Genomic DNA, 24396 nt, shown 5'->3' on the forward strand with positions numbered 1-24396 from the left:
AGTGACTGCCTTCACCTTTTGCTTATGCTCTACTTTTCCTCCTAAACTTCTCCAAAGCAAAAGGAATGAGTCAGGAGCACTGGGAAAGGGACTGAAAGTTTACTTAATGTGGCTAGAAAAGGCTTCACTGAGAAAGCGAGATTTGTTTAAAGACCTGTGAAGAGGGAGAGGGTGTGAACCCATGTGGAGGGAAGAGTGCTCCAAGCAGAGGGAACAGCACATGCAAAGGCCCTTTGGAGGCCTTTCTTTTGCTGCTTTTAAAGTTCTTTGTCTTTCACATTTGACAATTAAATTATATGACTGGGTGTTGCCCTATTCAGGTTCAACCACTCTGGGGTCCTGAGCCTCTCCAGTCTGGATGTATTTTTCTCTCAAGGTTTGGGAAGTTTTCCGCCATTGTTGTTTTTAAAAAATTAAAGTCTAGTTGACACACAATGTTATAATATCATAAGTGTACAACCGTGATTTGGCGACTATATACATTATCCTGTGGTCGCTGACTCACCACCATACAATACCATGACAGTACTATTAACTCTATTTCCTATGCTGCACCTTTTATCTCTGCGACTTGTTCCTTCGGTAATTGGAAGCTTGTATCTCCCACTCCCCTTCACCCATTTTGCACACCCTGCCCTGCAGCCATCAGATTGTTCTCTGTATTTACAGGTCTGTTTCTGCTTTTTGGTTTTCTTTTCTATATTCCATCTATAAGTGAAATCATATTGTATTTAGTCTCCTTGGGCTTCACCTTGTTTGGAAGTCTCTGTACTTCCTGTACCTGGATGTCTCTTTCTCTCCACAGGTTAGGGAAGTCTTCAGCTTCTGTTTCTTCAAATACGTTTTCTGCCCTTTCTCTCTCCTTCTGAGGACCTTGTAATGTGAATATCTGTTTGCTTAATTGTGACCAAGAGAGTCCTTTACCTATCCTCTTAAAAATCCTTTTTTCCTTTTGCTGTTCAGGTTAGGTACTTTCTAATTCTCTGTCTTCCAGGTCACTGATCTGTTCATTAGTATAGATTTTTCTCTTGTACATTTTTCATTTCAGTTTTTGTATTCTTCAATCCCAATTATCCCTTTTTTTATATTTTTTCATTTCTTTCATTAAGTTCTGAGTTCATCAACTCTTTTCTGTAGGCCAGTGAGCATCATTTTTTAAAAAAGTATTTACTTATTTTTGAGAGACAGAGAAACAGAGCATGAGTGGGAGAGGGGCAGAGAGAGAGGAGGAGACACAAAATCTGAAGCAGACTCCAGGCTCTGAGCTGTCAACACAGAGCTCAACGTGGGGCTCAAACTCATGAGTAATATGAGGATTACTGTAAACTCTTTATAAGGTAGATTGTCTTCATTTCATTTAGTTGTTCTTCTGTGATTCTGTCTTGTTATTCTATTTGGAACATATTTCTGTCTCCTCACTTTGGCTTTCTATGACTTAGGTGGAAAAACTACTTCCAAATACAAAGAAATGGTCTTGTGTCTGGTTGTCCCCTGTGTCAACTGTGTGTTCCTCATTGCTGGGGCTGCTTCAGGCTGTGGCTGGTATGGACTGGGGTTTGCAGGGCTCTTCGTGCTGAGGGCACCCTGGCAGAACAGTTGAAGCGGGTATGAATCAGGGGGTCCTGGGGTGCTCACATAGCGTGTGCCCTGGTGACGGGAAGGTACCAGCTATGTGTTCCCAGGGTGCCTTGTGCAAGGAGCACTCTGGCTGGGGCGGCTGGACTTGAAGCAGGCGTGAGTGCGGTGGCCCTAGCAAGTCATCTGGGGCTGAAGTGGCACGGGTCAGCGGTGTTGCAGGGTGCTTTGCCCCTGTGATACCTCGGTGAGATGGCTAGAGCTGCGGTGAGCACTGATTAGGCAGGCCTCGGTGTGTGCTGTGCTGGCGCAACTTCGGTTGGACAATTGGAATGGCATAGATCAGGGTTCCAGGACGCAGAGGCAATAAAGCTGGGACTCCCGGACCCTGCTCCAATCCATTCTATCAAGATGGAGGAAGATCGTAAACCACGGTAGTCATCAACCCCTCTGACCTGGACAGAGTTCCAGAGCTGGCTCCTTTATATTCTTGTTGCTCTTTAATTTTTTTTTAATGTTTATTTTTGAGAGAGAGAAAGAGAGAAAGCGCCCACAAGCAAGTGGGGGAGGGGCAGAGAGAGGGAGACACAGAATCCAAAGCAGGCTCCAGGCTCTGAGCTGTCAGCATCCTGACATGTGGCTCACCTTCACGAACCACACGATCATGACCTCAGCCAAAGTCAGACACTTCCGACCAAGCCACCCAGGCGCCCCTGTTGCTCTTTTAAACCACAGCTCTTTTTGTGTGCCCCAGGGCATCCAGGAATGCTATGGGCTGGGTGCCCAGGACTCCCTGAGGTGGCAGGCTGGCTATTCTATCCAGACCCTGCTCCTGTCTGTGCTGTCGAGGTGGAGGGGGAATGTAAACCATGGCGCTTGCCAGCCCCTCTGACCCAAAGGGAGTTCTAGCAGTTCTGTTGCCATCTGGCTGAGTTCTGGGGCTTGATCTTTCATACTGTAGTTGCTTCTTAACCACAGCTTGTTTCTGTGCTCCAGAGCAGCAAACGACTCTGCTCCTCGTCTCAGTGTTATCCCTCCCCTGTGCAGTTGGCCGCATCAGGGGTAGGGGTTTCCTTCATTACGACGTGTCCATCTCTCTTGCCATTCTCGGTGTGTTCTGCTGTGTTGTGCAGAAGCTGTTCGTTCATCCCACCATTCTGCATGAGAGATTGCTCTATAGCCAGCTGTAGATTTGGTCTGGAGGTGGAGCAAGTGAGTTCAGGGTCTTCCTGTTGGATCTTAGACCAGAAGCCCAGCCACTGTCGCTTTTAATATCCTTTCTATCCCATTTTTTCTCTTTTCCTTCTTGAATTTCCATAATGCCAATATTGTTTCTCTTCATTGTGTTCCATAGGATCTCTGGGCTCATCTCACTTTTTAAATTTTTTTGTTTCTGACTGGATCATTTGAAATGTCCAATCTTCCAGGTTGCTAAATTCTTCCTCCTGCATAGTTGAGTGTGCCTTTGAAGCTCTCTGTTGAATTCTTCAGCTGTAGGATTTTTTTTAATTAATTTTTTTAGTTTTCAGAGAGATGCAATGTGAACAGAGGAGGGACAGAGAGAGAGGGGGAGACAGAATCCGAAGCAGGCTCCAGGCTCTGAGCTGTCAGCACTGAGCCCAGCACAGGGCTCAAACCCAAAGATTGCTATTTCATGACCTGAGCTGAAGTCGGATGCTTTACCAATTGAGTCACCCCGGTGGTGCTCCTGGGATTCTTTTTGATAGTTTCTGTTTTTTTGTTGAACTTGTCATTTTGTTCATTTTTGATTTTCCTAATTTTTGTTGAGTCACCTGTGTATTGTTCACTAAACTTCTTGAAGAGGATTATTTTGAATTTTTTGACATTTTACAGATCTCCATTTCTTTAAGGTTAGTTATTAGTACTATATCAGTTTCCTCTGGTACAGTCATATTTGCCTGACTTTCTGTGATGATTGATTCCTTACTTTGGTATATGCAACTGGTAAGTGATCTCCTCTCCCAGACTTTGCAGGTTAATTTTGGCAAGACAGTTCAACAGTTAGCTTGGTTTGAATTTCTGGACACGTCTACTGGTAAACATCTTTGGGCAAGTGGGGCCTGCTACTGGACTATTTGGGAGCACAATAAGGGTTTAAGCGCTGAGGTCATGGGTAGTTGGGTGTGCCACCAACTGAGAACAGCTGGATAGGACCTCTGGCTTGGTCCCCTGCCCAAGTGAGGTGGTAAGATGGGCACCAGAGTTTCCTGGATTTTCTGGGTGGGCTTACTGGGGGGTCAGACCTAGGTGCACTCCTCAGCAGTTAAGGTGGGGTTAGGCATTAGCTTCCGTGCCCTGCTAGGGCAGCACGATGGGATGCAGGGCCTGCGTTGTTTGTTGTCTGGGGACCTGAATCAAGCAAGAGTGTGCACCGGATATCCCAGGCAAGTGAGGCCACCAGTTTTGCTCTATAGACAAGGAAAGCCACAGGCTGTGCTCTCTGTTCAAGTGCCACTGTAAGTAGGGCTGCTGGATGGTCTGTGCAACATCTGATGTGTTCTGGTTTGGCTCCCTGGTCAGGTGGGCTTAAAACTATTCAGCAATGAGTGAGGGTGTGAATTAGTTTCCCTACCTGGACATAGCAGGGGAAGCAGCTTGAAGGCTAGAAGCTCTTTGTTAAACTCACTCAAGCTCACTTTTCTGGCCAAGCAGAGCTCCTTGCTTTGCCCTGAAGGCAGTCAGCTCTGCCCACCTACCCCTCAGCTCAAGCAGTGCTGAGTACTGAATCTTCCAAGTGTGTTCACGAGCCCTTCCATCACATTGGGTGGGGACTACTCTCCATAGCCATTAGCTGTGACTCAACCCAATGGGCATCCATATCAACATAGAAGGTGCCAACTTGTGCATACATGATTGTAGTTATATAGCTCTCAAAACCACTAGTTTGTACCTAGAATACATAACAGACTATCATTGAACAGTAGCTTCTATAATCTGTCATGCAATGAAGCACTATAGAAAGTGTTGACTTCTAAAAGACACTGGTCAAAATTATAATAGTGGTTTATTGACCATGTCTGAAGAATAAGATGACAAAGTTGGAGTTTTGCACACCAACACTGCACACATAAATATTGTAAATATTGCCAACTGTTGCTTATTTGGGGTTTAGCATGTTGACCTTAGGGTCTGTTACAAAAAGGACTTTGTTAAAATTAGTCAGGATTCCATAGAATAATTTCTTGAATTCCTTGAATTCCATTTATTCTCTTTTTTGGTTGGTTTCCATCTACAGATCTTGGGGGGTGGTCGTGGTGGTGGTGGAGAACACAACCTGAAATGTAAAAATTAAGGGAAAAAAATGTCTCTCTACAGGTGTTCCATTACCCAGAGAAGACATTTCTGCCCCCTTGATCTCTAGCTCACCAGTGAAGGAAGTCCGGGAGTCTGAAAACCCCCCAAGTGAAGAGGAAGATAAAATGAAAGAAGAGCCCTTGACCATCTCTGAACTGGCATACAACCCAAGTGCCAGCCTGCTCCCCACACCTGTTGATGATGATGAGATTGACATGCTCTTTGACTGTCCATCTAGGCTGGAGTTGGAAAGGGAAGACACAGATTCATTTGAGGAACTGGAAGCAGACGAAAACGCCTTTCTGATGGCGGAAGAAGAAGAGCTGAAGGAGGCTCGCCAAGCTTTGTCATGGAGCTATGACATTCTGAGCGGCCATATTCGGGTGAACCCACTGGTCAAGAGTTTTTCCAGGCTCCTTGTGGTGGGCCTGGGGCTGCTGCTCTTTGTATTCCCCCTGCTCCTCCTCCTTTTGGAGTCAGGTATTGATCTCTCCTTCTTATGTGAAATCCGCCAGACGCCAGAGTTTGAGCAGTTTCACTATGAGTACTACTGTCCTCTAAAGGAGTGGGTGGCTGGCAAAGTAAACCTCGTTCTCTACATGCTGGGCTGCTCATAAAGTCCATATCTCATATGACTAAGGGCTATATTCAATACTAGTGATTTGTTTTTTGTTTTTTCAGCAAATGCCTGGTTCCGAATGGTCACGAGCCATCAACAGGTGTTTCTTAAAAACTTTAAGTTAGCTTTCCATACTTCACTGCAGCTAAGTAAGTTTAAGTCAAATGCAGTTATTTTAGTTATAGGTCAGGAAGATGGCCTTCAACCAAATATAGGTTTATTTTTTAGTATACTACAGACATACTCTTTATCTATTATATCATAATCCATAATACATTGAGCTGAATTAGATTTCCCCCTTTTTTAAGAGTTGGCACCATTATAAGGTTCAGAATCAGAATTTTAGTAAAAACCCAAGAGAAAGTTTTTGAATATAATCCTTAGTGAAAACAATGTCCTCTAACCGATGCCTATACAACTAAATTTATGCTGGGCTTTTGTTTTCTGTTTTTTTTTTAAAACTATTTTTATGTGTTCAAAATATTTTGGTAAATTTTTAGCAAAAAAAAAAAAAGAAGCCTCCTGGAGTTATTTAAGTGTACAGATTGTAAGACTAATGCACAAAGGGTATGTCAGGAATTTTTTAATGTTTTGGCACTGGTTTGTTTTTTAAAATATTTTTGGCTGAACAACTATATAATTTGTTACCTGTATATGAGATAGAAAATAGGTAGAAAGACACTGTAGTAAGTAAGCTCTGAAAATGGATAATGGAACTGGAGGATGTAGAAAGTAAGAACACTCAAGTGGGCATGGGGTGGTCCGTTTTTCAAAGTGTTTGGACAAGATGACTCACTACTTTCATTTGTATTCTGTCCATCTATTTTGGTTGGGGAAGCAGAACATTTTTAAAAGAAAAAGTTAACAGTTACGGTAGTTAATTGCCGATGATCTACAGTAACGCAAGAATGGAAGCAGATGGGAAGGGGGCAAGTGGCCAAACAGGAGTTCTGGTGAGGCTGATATGCAAGTGGTGGCAGGCAAAGCAGCTTCTCTGAAAGCGGTGGTGATGCATGGTACTGGGTGATACAAAGAATGTGTATTTGCTGTCCGAGTTGACGTGAATGTGTTTAAGTGGATCTCAATAAAAGCGGAGAAACTTTAAGGCATAGTTTTTTGGTCCCTCATGCCATTCATTTTGATTTTGCAGAAGAAAGTTCAAAAGAAGTGTGTGTATGAGAGGGGTGGGGGAGGATATGAAAAGAATGGATCTTGGCTTTTTGATCATGCTGATTCATTGGTGGCAGCCATTATATTCTTCTCCTTTCCCAGGTTTCTTAGGATCTTAACTCATTCATAATTGGGGCTCCTATTAAGAAAGTAGATTGGATTCATTAGGTGATCCAGCATTTCAGCCTGGGTGAAACAGTTAAAATGACTTCCTAACCAGATAGCAGAGAGGACAAATGTTCTAGGACCCTCCTTCATACCATAAAGTCCGCAATAGGAAGACTCTGTTGCCTCCCCAGGCAGAGTTCTTACCAATACTGTGGTATAAATGAGAAAGAAAAGGGTATGAAGTTTAGGGCATAGTGCATTGAGATTTCTCCTTGGATTGAGAATGTTCCAGTCCCTTCATTTATAGAGAGATTGGTTGGATGCCCATATTCTCTCCTTAACTATAAATAGACGCTCCAACTCTGTCATGAGCCTCACTTCCACATTGGCCATTCCGGTCTTACTCGCACGGAGCTCTGAGCACTGTATTAGACTTTTCAGTTTGAAGATAAGTTTTAAAAAGTCAGCTCATGAAGCCTTCAGTTGAACAAACTATAAAACACATTTGCTGTTAAGTTTGTTGGGTGTTTTCTCTCCTGTGCTTTCAGTGATTTATTTTGCTTTTTATTCAAGAGTCTTTATTACCTGAAATTTGATACCAATTCTATTGGTACCAGTAGATTTTCTATAGTTTATTTTGGAAGTTTTCAAATAGCCAGCTTTGAAATCAAAGGTTTTTATACCCCTTTGTTATGACTCCCAAGTCCCACTTTCTGACAAAAGGGTACCCAGTACAGTCTGCATAAAATCAGTCCCTCTGGTCATCATGCTTATCATTCCCTTTGGGGTTTGACCATAACAAATCTAGCCCTTTTAAAGTAATATTAAATATTTTCTGACCATAACGTAATTTTAAAGTAATATTAAATATTTTTTTAATCATGGAAATGATATATTACTACCCATCATGAAACACTGAAAAATACCAACAGGATAAATACCACACATAATCCAACCATGCGGATTTAGAGAGTAACAAATATACTTTCAACATTTCCAGCTAACATGTCTTGTAGGCAAAAAACGTCATTATTGAGTAGAAATGTTTAAGTGAAGGAGTTAACAGAATAGGGTCTGCTGAATTTAAGCACTAGCCACCAAACATAAAACTGGGATCCTGAAAGACCTTTTTTTGTCAGAATGGTATCAGCCTTTTAGAAATGTCCACTTAAGTTTTGTTAGAAGACAGTCACCAGCTGCCTGAATCAAATGAGGAGAAAAGTGCTTCCAAAGATGGTGAGTTTATAATATAGTGAGATACAGAATTCAAAGCAAGTGTGTGAGTATATGTATATTCCATATTATTGGTATAGATGTGTTAATATATGAATCTGTATATATGTGTGTATTTGTATACACACAACTGATATGCCTTTCATACATAGTTGTGGTTTATTTTTTCCCAGTTGAGGAGTTTGTGACATGTTCTTATTCCTTTTCCCTCTCAGATATCATGGTGGATAAAACCCACAATCTCAAAGGTTTCAATTTTCCACAGTTCAAACAACTGTATGTACATTTGTGGTTATATATTAGCTCATATATGGCAAATACATATACACACACAATCTTGTCTTTAGTGCTAATGCAAGTTGATCATGAAAAAAATGTAGGCAAAGTATTGTGTATTTCTGTCTGTGCTTGGAACATACTGTAAAATGTTATGTATTTGGAATATATTTTGTGGTTTGTCTAACATTTATAAAGACAACTCTGGGAAGGATTCAAAAGTTGATTTCATTGAAATACTAGAGATACGGGGCCATGTGACCTGTGACTGGAGCCTTATCTTTGTATAGTGAAATCTGCATTTCTATGTCAACATCCAGATTGTTTTATATGTTACTATGGTGGCAGGAATCCCTAATAAAAATACTCTGGGGAAAAATGTTTCTGCAATCATTTAGTTTTATTCAAAGGAAAGTTGTATAAATAGCCTGTTGGAAACTACAGAAAGGTGCCATATTTGATCATGAATGAGGTCACCCTTGAATGGTGATACTATGGGAAAAAAAAATGACAGGTAACAGATGAGGTTACCCTTTGCAGAAATCACTCAAGCTAAAACCAGGAATATTGAGTACTGAAAATGTACCAAGATATAAAGCTAGCTATAGTCTAAGTATGGCATTAAGATTAAACTAGAGAAATAGCAATGCATGGAAAAAATAGAAGAGGGGGAACTCTTCACTACAGATAAAAGGAAAGATTTCAGAATGTTAAAAATTGGTAGGTGGTCATTTCTGGCAGAAAAGGGTGCTTTCCTGTGCCAGAGAGCCACGTTAGACATAACACTTGCCATGAAACTTCTATTCTTGGACTCTGGAAGAATCTTATTATAGTCTTATCTTCCCTTCCATACAGCATGGCCTAAAAGGCCCTCTGCTTTGGGTTGTCATAAAACTAACAACTCCATCAGAAGGTGTTTCGGTGAATGAAGAAAACGGCGCTCTACCTGAACACCATAGAGGTCAAGCCAAATTTGTACCTCAGCTGTGGTGGCCTCAAGTCTGTCATTGTTTTACTGAGATATAACTGACATATAAAACTATTAGTTTTAGGTATAGCACATAATGATTAGATATATGTATATGTTGTGAAACGATCACACACGAAGTGTAGTCAAAGCCATCACCTCACAGAATTACATAATTCTTTTTCTTGTGATGAGAACTTTTAAGATCTAGTCTCTTAGCAACTTTCAGTACAATACAATATTGTTAACTAGAGCCCCTGTGTTGTATACTACGTCTCCAGGACTTACTTATCTGATAAATGGAAATTTGTACCTTTTGACCACCTTCAGCCATTTTGCCGGGGTGGGGAGTTGTGGGGGGAAGTCTGTCAAGTTCTTACTCAGCAGTCATCAGAGGTCCAGGCTGTAGAGTACAGGCAAGAAAAGAATTCTGTGCTTATTAGTCAGGCATGAGGTGACTTAGGGACCTATGGTCCCAGCTCCAGCTGCCATAGCTCACACCTTTGTTTGGCTTAGTGTCCACAGACTGGAAGGTTCACACAAAGGGACTCTGGGCTACTTATTCCTTAAGCAGTCCAGGCTCCTGACCCAACCTCACCTCTTGAGAGAAGCCCTTCTCCTTATTCCTGCGGTCCTTGCTAAGCTAAACAGGGAAAAGATCTCCTAACCACACGCCAGCCTGGAAGGAAAGTCCTGGGGAGAGGCTTCCACCTGTGGGGTGACCTCGGGATTGTTGTGGTTGATCAATTTGAGACTGTTTGGGCCACTTTCTCTACTGGGTGGAGATAATATATTAAAGGTCCCTGCTTACTTGTCCTCCTGCTTCTCTCTCTCTCTTTCTCTCTCTCTTGGACCTGCTTTTGGGCTTCCAGTCTACATGCAGTAAACAGACCCAGCAGGACCAGCCCATGGTGGGCCCCGCCTGGACTCGGCTCTCCACACTCCAGCCTCGGTCTGTGATGGGGTGGGTAAGTTTGGTGAGCCCCGCGCAGTGGGCTCAGCTGTCATCACTTCAGAGAGGACAAAAGAAGCCTCACTTGGGTCTCAGATCCCAGCTGTGCTCTCCAATCTATTAATAAAACTGATTTTAATCCTCTCCCAGCCATTGTGTCCATTGTGTCTACTGGGAATGGGGGTTGGTGACTGGGAGCGAGAGTCACACTAAGCACACTCCAGAATATCGAGGATCTCTGCAATCCACAGCAGGGAAAGAAAGGAGAGGGCTGCTTCTGGCTAGACCTCAGGCATCAGGGGATGTCGGCCATTGACACTGGCCCTGCCAGGCCCTGCAAGTGAGTGAGGGGACTTGAGACTTAATATCAGGAAAGAACAAAGGGTTAGTGGAAACCACACACCCCTCTTCTTTGCCTATAGCCAATGCTTTAACCAAATACCTCCTTGGAAAGAGAACCAAGGCCACTTTCCTAGTGGTAAAGGAAAACTTTTAGTAGGACAAAGGCTATCCTTCCTAGGGGTACTGAGTACTGACATGTGTCTTGCAAATTCCAGCAGCTCCTCCAGCAAACACTGGTCACCTTGAGACTCCTCATCCACAAGAATAATGATCATGAACGTTGGCTTTCTGGGGAGACAATCCTTCAAGGGAGACAACATAGTAATAAACCCACATTAGTTTCTACTCTGCTTGGCAGTCTTCATAATAAGTTAAAAATTCAATGTTCTGGTTCAAGCATCAATCTGTAATTTCCCTGGTGTGAATCAGCTTCCTCCTGTTCTGAATCAGCCCAGGTATCCTGCCCCTCAACTATCAATTCTGCAATGTTACAGACTAGACCTTGAACAGTGGTGGCCACATAAACATAGTGCTCCCTGGTCATAGGGTCGCTATGTAATTTATCGTCCCAACCAGGACTCTTTTGAGAGTGAAAGGGGGTGTTTTTAATGATTATGTCACAATACCAGCTATTAAGTAGGACTGCTCCAGACATTATACCTGTAAGGCTTTGCCCCATCAGATAGGTGCCCTCTTTCAATAAACGCTCCAGCTTCTTCCTCTAAAAATATTGACAAAGATAAGGAAGCATTTTATTGCCTGATACTCATATTTTCCTCCCAAAAATCAGATTGAAGTTTACCAAAACTAATCCTATCCTGTGGTTTGGTGTAAGACTGTAAATTACACAGAAGATCATATTAAGTGAGCCTCTGGTGTTGAATCTTTAACGCAATACAGTCAATTTATTCGCCATTTGTGATGTTGAATTTCTTGTTTAATGCAAGGCAGGTAGGTTAGAATGATCGCAGTGCTCCTTTTGCCTCCATAGTCCTGAATTCGATATTTTTGATCTGCACCTACGATCAGTTGAACTGTGAAAAACTATTCAACACCCAAGTACAGTCAAGCCAATCTGATCATTTATACCGAGAAATGTCAGCCAGCTGGGCTGGCACTTGCTTGATGCTTAGATGCTCCATGTGTGCTCTTCCCAGAACATACGCTGTAACATGAACCAAACATTATCAAGTACAAGGAATCACAGCTGGAAAGCTGCCTTTCAGGGCAGTCTGCCCCAAGAGACCAGGTGTTCCCAGGGACATGCCTGTCTTAGAAGGCCTGGGGACACGTTATACACATTTTCCTTCAAGTCTCCCATTTGGAAATTTCTTGTGGCAGAGACTGGCAGCTGACCACCAAAATAACTTCCTCTTCTTCTTGTGCACAGAACTTGATTACATTTCCCTGTATTACTGAGTTCTCGCCAATGGAATTTGAATAGGAAGTGATCTGTGTAGCTTTCAAGTCCTGGACTAGGTACAGGCTTCCATTTGCCACTGGATGTTAACACCTGCAATGGCCTTGAAGTCACCAGTTGAGGATATTTGAGCTGCCAGCAATTTGGATGCTTCACTGTGTGCACAGAGCACCTCCCCCTTCATCCTAAACCAAACACATCTCGGAATACTTGAGCAACAAAATCCTAACTGGGCAATTTCCAAGTCTGCTGCTGCTACTGCTCCTCTGTCTACTATTCAATTTGCGTATCTGCTCTGGTGAAGGAGAGTACAGCTGAAAGCAGGTGTAGGGACTGCCCAGCACTGGAGTCTTCCGGGAGATTCTACTGGAGAACCACTCTACAGAGGGGAGGGGATGCCATTCTGTACTTGAGAGTGCCAAACCTGGGGGAGGCGGGGAGGCTACTTTTGGTGCTAATCTATCTTGTCACTCTTGCTTTCAGGAGCTTAGTTGAATTGCCCACTATTAGAACCCAAGGAAACCCACCCTGATGGGCAAAATCACTCCTGGTGAGAACTGCTGGGTTCAGAAGTGGTTTCATGGGCATGTGACCTGTGAACTTGTATAGGGCTCTTTGATTTGATGCTCTGCTATCACTATCTTGAAATTCATAATAATTTTATCTTTGAAGCTGTGTTTTGGAAGTGAAGTCCAATGGGAAAATGAAAGGTAAAGATCAGTCAGGCAACAGTGGGCATTGTGCCTTCCTGTGCAGTTGGCCTGGACACGAGGCGTGCACACATACTTACATGGTACACTCGAAGGGACCGGGGGTCCCTGAGGGGAACTCCTGCACCAGAACCTGAGCTCATATTAATGGCAATGGTGCAGTTGCAGCAGGAGCTGGCCCTGGAGAAAGGCGGTATTCCACATACGGGCGGTGGGAGGCCAGCTTGCCTACCAATCCCTGGAACCCGCTCCTGAAGTATCTGCACAGATAACAACTCTGGCCCGAGTACTGGAACAGTATCTACTAGCACTTGGGCGGTCAACTCCGTTAGTGACTTATTACAACATAAAAGTGTACACACAGGCATTATAATAAACTGTATCAGAGAGTCATTAGAAGTCTTCAAAGAGTTTAGCCTTTCTGGTTTTGAAAACCACTGCAACAATACAAAATAAATTCCCACAGGCTTGGAAATAGAAATTAAAGACCCTCACATTCCACAGAACCCCTCCCCCCAATTTCATATAAAAACTTTCATGGGCCAGTTAAAACTATAAAATAGTTTTCCTTGTGATTGAAGATCTAGCATTAGAATTCAAAAGTAGGTATTTTCAATTATACGCAAATCATGAAGCTAACCTTCAGCTTCTTGTACAACTTCTACAAGTTACAGGAAAGATCACAGAGAACATTAAAATGCCATCATATAGAATAATATTTAAACCTAAACTCAGACTTAACAAAAAAATTGATCTGTAAGAAGAGTTAAATCTTTTGAGAAAAATTATTCTGCAAGAATAACCAGCTCTAGATGTGCTAAAATTTATATTTCAAAATAATTTATCAGAGATTTATCCTAATGTTGTTAGTTCATGAAATATTCTTAACAGCACCACTAATAGTTGCATTAGCAGAACTATCCTTCTCAAAGCTGAAAATTATCAAAAATTATTTGTGATCTTTCATTTATCAGGTGATTGATATTATTTTCAATTAGATTAATTGAAAAATGCAGTTCCTAAAATAAGTTTTGATGGCTTAATAAGTGGATTTGTAGAAAAATGAACCCTAAAAATGCTATGATCAAGATATTTATATAGTTACATATATTGATATAAATTATTATTTACTGTATTATACAAAATTATGGGATCAAAATATTGTTCTTCGCATTTGTACATCACATGTTGTAACATAAATGTTGTTACTCATGTATCACTATTACCCTTTTATGTTCTGTACTGTATTTTGAACAAAAATCTCCACATTTTCATTTTGCACTGGGCCATGCAAATTCTGTCATTGACCCGGTACTCACAAGGTTATCATTCACAATTAAAGGAGAGATAAAGAGTTTCCTAAACAAACAAAAGTTAAAAGAGGCCATCACCACTACACTGGCCTTGTAAGAAATGTGAAATGGACTTAAGTGGAAAAAAAGGCTATAATTAGAAACAAACAATGAAAGAAAAATGTTATAAAACAAACATACAGTAAAGGTAGTAGAGCAGTCATTTATAAAGCTGGTATGAAGGTTAAAAGACAAAAGTTGTAAAATCAATTGGAACTTAAAAGTTAGTTCAGAGGATTCAGAAAATAAAAAGAGCTAATATATGACAATATATCCATGAAACATGAAGGAGTTTACAAATGAAGTTCTTTTAGATGGTGTTCAAACTTAAGTGACCACTGATTTAATATACAGTGCTGCATACTTAGAATGTTATATAGAAACCTCATGATAACCACAAATAAAAAACCTGTAATAGATTCACAAGAAATAAAGAGAAAGGGATACAACCATGTGCTAAAGAAAGTCATCAATCACATGGAAAGAGAGCAAGAGCAGAAAAGAACAAAGAATTATAAAAACTGTAAAACAATGAGCAAAATGGCAATAAGTACATACCTATCAATAATTACTTTAAATGTAAATAGTCTAAATGCTCCAATTAAAAGACATGAGGTGATGGAATGGATTAAAACAAAACCAGACCCATTTATATGCTGCCTACAAGAAACTCACTTTAGACCCAAAGATATATACAGACTGAAAGTGAAGGAATAGAAAAAAAAATCCATGCAAATGGAAACAAACAAAAGACCATGGTAGCAATACTTATATCAGACAAAAAAGACTTCAAAAGAAAGACCATAGCAAGAGACAAAGAAGGACATAACACAATGATAAAGGGACCAATCCAACAAAAGGATAAAAGAATTGTAAATAACCAAGTATTTAACACTGCAGCACCTAAATACATGAATAAAATAACAGACACAAAGGGAGAAATTGAGAGTAATACAGTAATAGCAGGGAGCTTTAACATTCCATTTTTATCAATAGATAGATCATCCAGGCAGAAAATCAATAAGGAAAACAGTAGCTTTGAATGACACATTAGACCAAATGTACTAAATAGAACATTCCATCCCAAAAACAAAATAATGCACATTCTTTTCAAGTGCAGCTGGAACATTCTCCAGAAAGATCCTATATAGGCCACAAAATAAGTCTCAGTAAATGTAAGAAGACTGAAATTGTATCAAGCATTTTTTGCAACCACAATGGTATGAAATTAGAAACCAATCAAAATAAAAAGCACTAACAACTGGAGGCTAAACAAAATGCTACTAAAAAAACAAAGGAGAAATCAAGAGGCAATAAAAATACCTGGAGATAAATGAAAATGAAAAAACAACAGTCCAAAATCTGTGGTACACAGTGAAAGCAGTTTTAAGAGGGAAATTTATAGCAAGACAGGCCCACCTCAGGAAACAAAAATTTCAAACAAACAAACAAACAAACAAATCTAACATTACACCTAAAGCAGACAAACAATCGAAAAAGAAAAAAAGCCCAAAATTAGTAGAAAGAAAGCAACACACTAAAGATCAGAGTGAAAATAAATTAAACTGAGACTTAAAAAACAATAGGAAAGATCAATGAAACCAAAGCTGTTTCTTTGAAAAGATAAAGTTAATAAGCCCTTAGCCAGACTCATCAAGGGAAAAAAGAGAAGAATCAAACAAAATCAGAAATATAGGAGGAGAATTAATAATTGACACTACAGAAATCTAAAGGGTTATAAGAGACTACTCGATTATCTACCACCAAACTGGACAACATAGAAGAAATGGATAAGTTCCTAGAAATGTACAATATTGCAAAACCAAATCCAGAATAAAAAATCTAAATAGACATTACTAGTGGCAATATTTAATCAGTAATAAAAAAACCTCCCAATAAACAAAAGTCCAGATGGATTCTACCAAACATTTAAAGAAGAGTTGATATTTATTTTTCTCAGACTATTCCAATAAATGGAAGAGGAAGAAAAGCTTCCAAATACACTAAGTCCAGAATTTGATTATCAAATCCAGACAAAAATGCAACAAAAACTAAAACTATAGACCAATATACCTGATGAACATAGATACAAAAACCCTCAACACAGTATCAGCAAACGATGGATTCAACAGTCCATCGAAAGTATCACTCACCCTGATCAAGTGGGATTTACTCCATGGATTCAAGGATGATTCAATAACTACAAATCAAACTGACATATCATATTAACAAAATGAAAGATAAAAATGCTGATCATCTCAATAGATGAAGAAAAAGACATTAGACAAAATTCAACATCTGTTCATAATAAAACTCTTCAATCAAGTGGGTATAGAGGGAACGTATTTCAACACAATTTGAGCCATAAATGTCAAACCCAGAGGTAACATTATCCTCAACAGTGAAAAGCTGAGAGATGTTCCTCAAAGGTCACAAACAAGACAAGGATGTCCACTCTCACCACAGTTATTTTATTGGAAGTCCTAGCCACAGCAACTAGAGAAGAAAAAATATATATAGGCATCCAAATTGGTAAGTAAGAGGTAAAACTTTCACTATTTGCAGATGATATGATACCATATGTGTAGAAAACCATAAAGACTCCAGAAAAAAAATCAATGAAGTTTCAAGATACAAGATTAATATACAGAAATTTGTTTTTATACACTAATAATGAAATGAGAGAAACTAAGCAAACAATTCCACTTATAACTGCAGCAGAAAGAATAAAATAACCAGGAACAAACTTAAACAAGGAGGTAAAAGTCCTGTACTCTTAAACTCTGATAAAAGGAATTGAGGATGCATGAACAAATGGAAAGATCTACCTTGCTCATGGATTGGGAGAATTAATATTAGTAAAATGTCCATACTACCCAAAGCAATCTACAGATTGAATGCAATTCCTATCAAAATATCAATAGAATTTTTCACAAAACTGTAACAAATGATCCTAAAATTTTTATGGACCCACAGAGGACCCCAAACAGCCAAAGAAATCTTGAGGAAAGAACAGCTGGAAATATCACAATCCCAGATTTGAAGATATACTACAAAGCTATAGTAATCAAAATAGTATGGTACTGGCACAAAAACAGACACATAGATAGATGGAATAAAGAGCCCAGAAATAAACTATTCACAATGCTAATATTGTCAATTAATCCTCTGTAATAGATTACAAAGGAGGCAAGAATATACAATGGAAAAAAGACTGTTCAATAAACGCTATTGGGAAAACTGGACAACAACATGCAAAAGAAGGAAACTGGATCACTTTTTCACACTATACGCAAAAATAATCTTAAAACGGACTAAAGACCTAAATGTCAGACCTGAAATCATAAACTCTTAGGAAAAAACATAGGCAATAATCTCTTGGACATTGACCTTAGCAACATTTTTCTAAATATATCTCCTAAGGCAAGGGAAACAAAAGCAAAAATAAGCTATTGGGATGACACTGAAATAAAAAGCTTTTGCACAATGAAGGGACCCATCTATAAAACAAAAAGGCAACCTCCTGAATGGGGGAAAGTATCTGCAAATGATTTATCTGGTAAGAGGTTAATATCCAAACTACATAAAAACTCATACAACTCAACATCAAAAATACTTGATAGAAAAATGGATAGAGGATCTCAAAAGACATTTATCCGAAGAATACATACAGAAGGCCAGACACACAACAACAGACACATAAAAAGACATTCAGGGGTGCCGGGGTGGCTCAGTTGGTTAAGTGTTGGACCCTTGGTTCCAGCTGAGGTCATGATCTCATGGATCATAAGTAGCAGTCCTGCTCTGGGCTCTGTGCTGACAGTGTGGAGCCCACTTGGGATATTCTCTTTCCCTCTCTCTCTGCCCCTCCCCTGCTTATGCACTCTCTTTCTCTAATTAAATAAGCAAAACATTAAAAAAAAGATGTTCAATATTACTAATCATCAGGAAAATGCAAATGAAAACCACAGTGAGATATGTTACACTTGTGAGAATGGGTAGTAACCAAAAGAGAAGAAATCACAAGTGTTTACAAAGATGTGGAGAAAAGAGAACGCTCATGCGCTGTTGCTGGGAGTATAAACTGGTGAAACTATTATGGAAAATAGGATAGAAGTTCTTCAAAATATTAAAAGTAGAAATACTGGTCTTTGCAATTATATTTTTTGGGCTCGACCAAAAGCAAAGGCAACAAAAGCAAAAATAAATGGGACTACTTGAAACTAAAAAGCTTCTCCTAAGAAAGGAAACAATCAAGAAAATGAAAAGGCAGCCTGTGGAATGGGAGAAAATATTTGCAAACCACATATTCAGTAAGGGGATAATATCCAAAAAATATAAGGAAATGTTATAACTCAAAAGCAAATAAACAAGGAAAACCAGATCATCCCATTAAAAAATAGGCAAAGGACTAGAATAGACATTTTCCCCTAAAGATGGCATACAAATCACCAGCAGGTACAGGGAAAGATGCTCAACGTCACTAACCATCAGGACACTGCAAATCAAAACCAAAATGAAATTATCACCTTATACCTGGTAGAATGGCTGTTATAAAAAAGACAAGAGAGGGGCACTGGGATGGTTCAGTCTGTTAAGCGTTGGACTCATGGTTTTGGCTCAGGTCATGATCTCATGTTTTTGCGGGTTCAAGCCCCCTATCAGGCTCTGCATTGGCAGCATGGAGCCTGAGTGGGATTTGATCTCTCTGCCCCTCCCCAACTCGCTCAAGTTCTCTCTCTCCTCTCCATCTCTGCCTCTCCACCTTTCATTCACACTGTCTCTCTTGCTCTCAAAATAAATAAATAAACCTTAAGAAAAGATAAGAGATAACAAATGCCGGTGAGGATGTGGAGAAAAGGGAACCCTTATGCACTGTTGGTGGGAATATAAACTGGTACAGTCACTATGAAAAAACAGCATGGAGGTTCACCAAGAAATGAAAAAATAGGACTACACCATATGATCTAGATATCCCACTTCTGGATACATATTACCCCCACGAACAAACACACACAAAGGGAAACCATTTTCTTTAAGAGGTATCTGTATTCCCAAGGTCACTGTGGCATTAGTCACAGTAGCCAATGTGTGGATACAATGTAAGCATCCAAAATATATAAACAAATCAGGGAAATGTGGCATATGTACACAATGTAGTATTTTTCAGTCTTTAAAAAGAAGGAAATCCTGTCTTCTGTGACAACATGGAAGAACATGGAGGGCATTATATAAAATTAAACAAAGACAGACAAATACTGCTTGGTATCACTTACTTATGTGTGAAACCTAAAAAAAAGTCAAACTTACAGAAACAGTAGGAAAATGATTGCCGTGGTCTGGGGGATGGAGAAAACAAGGAGTTTGCTAAAAGGGTACAAACTTTCAGTGTATGATGAAAAAGTTCTGAGCTCTAAAGTAGGACATGCTGACTATAGCTGATAACACTGTATCATGTAATTGCAATTTGGTAAGAGTGTAGAACTTAAATGTTCTCACCAAAAACAAAACAAAAGAAAAAAAGTAGAACACGAGTGTGAGGTGATGGATGTGTTAATTAACATGATACGGGGCAACCTTTCACAATGTATACATACATCAAAAAGTCACAGTGCACAATGTATTACAATTTTGTCAGTTATACCTCAATATAAGTGGAGAAAAATTAAAAGCATTAATTTTTAAAAAAGAAATAAGAAAGATCAATAATCTGTGGGGAGTCAGTTTAGGAATTCCCTGAGCTTGCACCAGTGGGTTAACAAGGCTTAGGATGGAAGCGTCCAGAATAGGTAATCAGGACAAAGGCGCCCCAGCTAGAACAAAAGCAGAAAGCTGCTTCCACAGGATGAAAGTGTCCAGAGTTGGTAAACAGGTAAGCAGGGCAACAGACCACCGCAGCAAGGTGAAACTGCCCGGAGCTAATTAGCAAAGGAAACGTGCCTTGTTGATCCTGAGGTAGCATGCTCTACAGTCTTATTCCCTAGGCACGTTAAGATAAATAGACAAGGCGCCTGGTGCCTGACATAAAAAGTCATCTGGTCAGCACCAGGATTCTGTTTTGTATTGACCCAAATCCCTAACACCACATATCTTCGAACCCCCTCTTTCCCTCATACACTTGAGTTCATGACCACTGTTTCATTGTCTCTTTCTGTGCATCTATCACATATGTAAGCCTTCTGATCCTCTTAAATACAGAGCAAGGACCTTTACTCAGAGGTCTTGTCTCCTCCTGGACATTAGCCTCTCTTGTATTTAGTTCTGCATCCACTTTCTGGTGGGACAAGAGAAAACTCCAAACTCAAAGTCTGAAAATAAACTTCCACCTCTGAAAAGTAGACAAAGATGAGCAAATTAAATCCAAAGTTAGCATATATAAAGAAATAGTAAGAATTACAGCAGAAATCAATGAAATCAAAATCAGAAATCAAGAGAGAAAAATCAATGAAACCAAAAGCCGATTCTCTGAAAAGATCAATAAAATTGATAAGCCCCTAATCAGGCTAAGAAAAAAGCAGAGGACAAAAAATTACTAAATTCAGAAATGTAAAAGGTAACAACACTATAGATCTTATGAAAACTAAAATGATATTAAGAGAATACTATGAACAATTCTATGCCTATAAATTTAATATTCTAGATGAAGTGGACCCATATCTTAAAGACACAATTTACCAACATTTACCCAGGAAGAAATAGGCAATCTGAATAGGTGTATATCCATTAATGAAATTGTATCAATGATTAATAGCCCTCCAAAACAGAAAGCACTAGGGCCAAATGGATTCACTATTGAATTCTACCAAACATTTAAGGAATAAATTATACCAATTTGCTACAATCTCTTTCAGAGGTTAGAAATAGAAAGACTACCTCTTAACTCATTTTTTTGAAGTCACTATCACCTAATACCTGAAACTACAGAAAAATATCTTTCATGAACATAGATGCAAAAATTCTCAACAAAATATTAGCAAATTGAAACTTATTATGAATAAAAAGAATTTTGCACCACGACCAAGTGGGATTTATCCTAGGTATGCAAGGCTTATTCAACATTTGAAAAGCAATTAATGTAATCTATCACTCTAAAGTAAGCTAAAAAAAAAAATCCCACACCATCCCATCAATAGAGGCAGAAAAAACATTTGACAAAATCCAACCCCTATTCATAATAAAAAACTCTCAGTACATTAAGAATAGAGGGAAACTTCTTCAGCTTAATAAAGAATATCTACAAAAACATTAGAGCTAACATCATACTAATGGTGAGAAACTTGAAACTTCCCCACTAAGATCACTTTTACATTGCCCTAATTCATACTAGTGCAATAAGACAGAAAACCTAAATAAAATGTGTACAGATTGGGAAGGAACTCATAAAACTGTCTCTGCTCACAGATGACATGATCATCTATTTAAAAATTCTAAAGAATAACAACAACAAAACTTCTGGAAGTAATAAGTGGATCCAAGGTTATTATTCAAAAGTTAAACACTTTCTGAGGCACTTGGGTGACTCTGTTGGGTAAGTATCTGACTCTTGATTTGGCTCAGGTCATGATCCCAGGGTTGTGGGATAGAGATCCATGTCGGGTTCCATGCTGAGTGTGGGGCTTGCTGAAGATTCTCTCTTCCTCTCTCTCTCTCTCTCTCTCTCTCTCTCTCTCTCTCTCTCTCTCTCTCTCCTCCTCCTCCTCCTCCTCCTCCTCCACCCTGCTCGTGTTCTCTAAAATTAAAAAAAATAATAAAAAAGTCAAACACTTTCCCATATATGACCAATGAATAAATGAAACTTGAAATTAAAAACACAATACTGTTTACATTAGCACCACCCCCCAAAAATGAAATAGTAATTACTTAAATAGTAACAAAATATGCACTGGAAGAAAACTACAGGAAGACTAAATATTGTCAAGATGCCAGTTCTTCACAATTTGATCTACAGATTCAGTGCAATCCCAAGCAAAATCCAAGCAAGTTATCTTGTGGATATTGACAAATGGATCCTAAAATGTATACGAAGTGGCAAAAAAAATCCAGAATAGTCAAGATAATATTGAACAAGAAGAAAAAAGTTGGAAGACTGACACAATCCGACATTAAGTCATATTATAAAGCTATACTAACCAAGACAGTGTTATATTAGCAAGAGAATAGACAAATAGATCAATGGAACAGAATAGGGAGCCCAGAAATAGACATACATAAATAGAGTCAACTGACCTTGATGGAGGAGCTTAGACAATATCATGGAACAAAGAGAGTCTTTTCAACAAATGGTGCTATAACAATTCAATACCTATTTGCAAAAAAAAAAAAAAAATCTAGGCACAGATTTTACAGTCTTTACAAAAATTAACTCAAAATGGATGGCAGACCTGTCTGTGAAACATCAAACTATAAAACCCCTAGAAGATAACCTAAGAAAAAACCTAGATGGCCTTGGGAATGGTGATGACATTTTAAATATAACACCAAACGTAGGATCCATGAAAGAAATAATTGATAAACTGGACTTCATTAAAAATTTAAAACTTCTGCTCTGGAAAATTCACTGTCAAGCCACAAGACTGGAAGGAGATATTTGCAAAAGATGCACCTGATAAAGCTCTGTTATCCAAAATATACAAAGAATGCTTAATGCTCAACATTAAGAAAACCAACAAGCTGATTAAAAAGCAGGTTACAGACCTTAACAGACACCTCTGTCAGAGAGTACAAATAGGCATAAGAAAATATGTTCCACGTAATATTTCATTAGGGAAATGAAAATTAAAACAATTAGATACTTCGGCACATATTTGAATGGCCCAAATCCAGAAAACCAACACCAAGGGCTGGCAGAAACTCTCATTTATTGCTGGTGGGAATGTAAAATAGTACCAGCCACTTCGGTAGTTCCTTACAAAACCAAGGGTACGGTTACCATATGATCTAGCAATGGTGCTCCTTAATTTACCCAGAGGAGTTAACAACTCAGGTCCACACAAAGACATGCACCAAAATGTTTATAGCAGCTTTATTCTTAACTGCAAAATTCAGAAGCACCCATGATATCCCTCAGTAAGTGAATGGATAAATAAAATGTGATACTCCCTGAAAATGGACTAATATTCAGTACTAAAAAAATGAGCTATTGATGAAAAGGCATGGAGGAACCATACATATTACTAAGTGAAAGAAGGCAACCTGGAAAGGTTATGTATGGACCCAACTATGTGACATCTGGAAAAGGCAAAATTATGGAGCTGGTGAAAAGATCAGTGGGCGCCACGGCATTGGGAAAGGGGATTGAATAGGTAGAGCACAGAGGATTTTTAGGACAGTCAGGACACTTGGTATGATACCACAGTGATGGATACATGTAATTATACTGTTATGCAAACCCATAGAAATGAAACACCAAGAGTGAAGTATATGTAAAATGATGGACTTTGGGTGATTATGATGTAACAATGTAGGTGTTTCAATTTTAACATGTATCACTCATGATGAGCATATTGATAACTGAGGAGCCTATGCATGTGTTAGAGCAGGGGGCATATGGAAAATTTTTGTTCCTTACCCGCAATTTTGCTGTGAACCCTAAACTGCTCTAAGAATTAAAGTCTACAAAAATTATGCTAATGAAGGTACACATGCAAAATACATGCAAAAGTTAAAGAAAACTGCATAAAGCAATAATCATGTTTTATGGGGCTCATCAGATATAGAGATATATAAAAGAAGGAATAGTAGACAGAACTATATTGGATCAAGGTTTTATATGCTATTGATATCAAGGTGGTAGTACTTGAAATGATATTTTAAAGTTAATATATATATATATTAATTTTAATCCTCAACTCAACATAAGAAACTAACTCCAAAAATACAGTAACAGAAGTAACAAGAACTTTAAAGGGTACAGTATAAAACATATAACTGTAATGATAAAAGGCAGTAATTTAAGAAGTGCAACAAAATGATGAAGGACGTGCAGAAAACAAATAGCAAAATACATATAAAACTTACTTTTCAGTATTTATATTTACATTAAAAAATTTTTTTAAATTAATTTTGAGAGAAAGACAGAGTGAATGGGAGAGGGGCAGAAAGAGAGCGATAGACAGACTGACAGAATCTGAAGCAGGGTCCAGGCTTGGGGCTGTCAGCACAGGGCTCAACGTAGGGCTTGAACTCACAAGCTATGAGATCATGACCTGAGCTGAAGTTGGACGCTCAACAGACTGAGCCACCCAGGCGCCCCTTCAGTACTTACATTTAAATTAAATGAAATAGGGGCACCTGGGTGGCCCAGTCAATTAGGCAACCAACTTCAGCTCAAGTCATGAACTCCCATTTCATGAGTTTG

General features: G+C 39.2%; 1 protein-coding gene and 1 long non-coding RNA gene across 5 annotated transcripts in view; one reads left to right on the forward strand and one right to left on the reverse strand.

The window, feature by feature from the left end:
• FRMD3 (FERM domain containing 3) overlaps positions 1 to 10364 on the forward strand; it is a 285438-nt gene extending 275074 nt beyond the window's left edge. Inside the window, exons 14-15 of one of the 2 annotated variants that reach the window (XM_029920720.1) lie at positions 4912 to 5370; positions 10136 to 10364. In XM_029920720.1, coding sequence (XP_029776580.1) covers positions 4912 to 5370; positions 10136 to 10149 — 473 coding nt within the window. In that variant the 3' untranslated portion in view covers positions 10150 to 10364. Of the gene's footprint in view, positions 1 to 4911; positions 6615 to 10135 lie in introns of those variants that run through there. The other variant, XM_029920719.1, reaches the window with a different exon arrangement.
• LOC115276662 overlaps positions 1 to 24396 on the reverse strand; it is a 90380-nt gene that overhangs the window by 22736 nt on the left and 43248 nt on the right. For 2 of the 3 annotated variants that reach the window (XR_003902045.1, XR_003902046.1), the window contains exons 2-3: positions 10753 to 10859; positions 9577 to 9666 (exon numbers count right to left, since the gene is read on the reverse strand). This is a non-coding gene — a long non-coding RNA (uncharacterized LOC115276662). The remainder of the gene's footprint in view (positions 1 to 9576; positions 9667 to 10752; positions 10860 to 24396) is intronic. The other variant, XR_003902047.1, reaches the window with a different exon arrangement.

Source organism: Suricata suricatta, chromosome 13 (genome assembly GCF_006229205.1).
Source record: "Suricata suricatta isolate VVHF042 chromosome 13, meerkat_22Aug2017_6uvM2_HiC, whole genome shotgun sequence".
NCBI lineage: Eukaryota > Metazoa > Chordata > Mammalia > Carnivora > Herpestidae > Suricata > Suricata suricatta.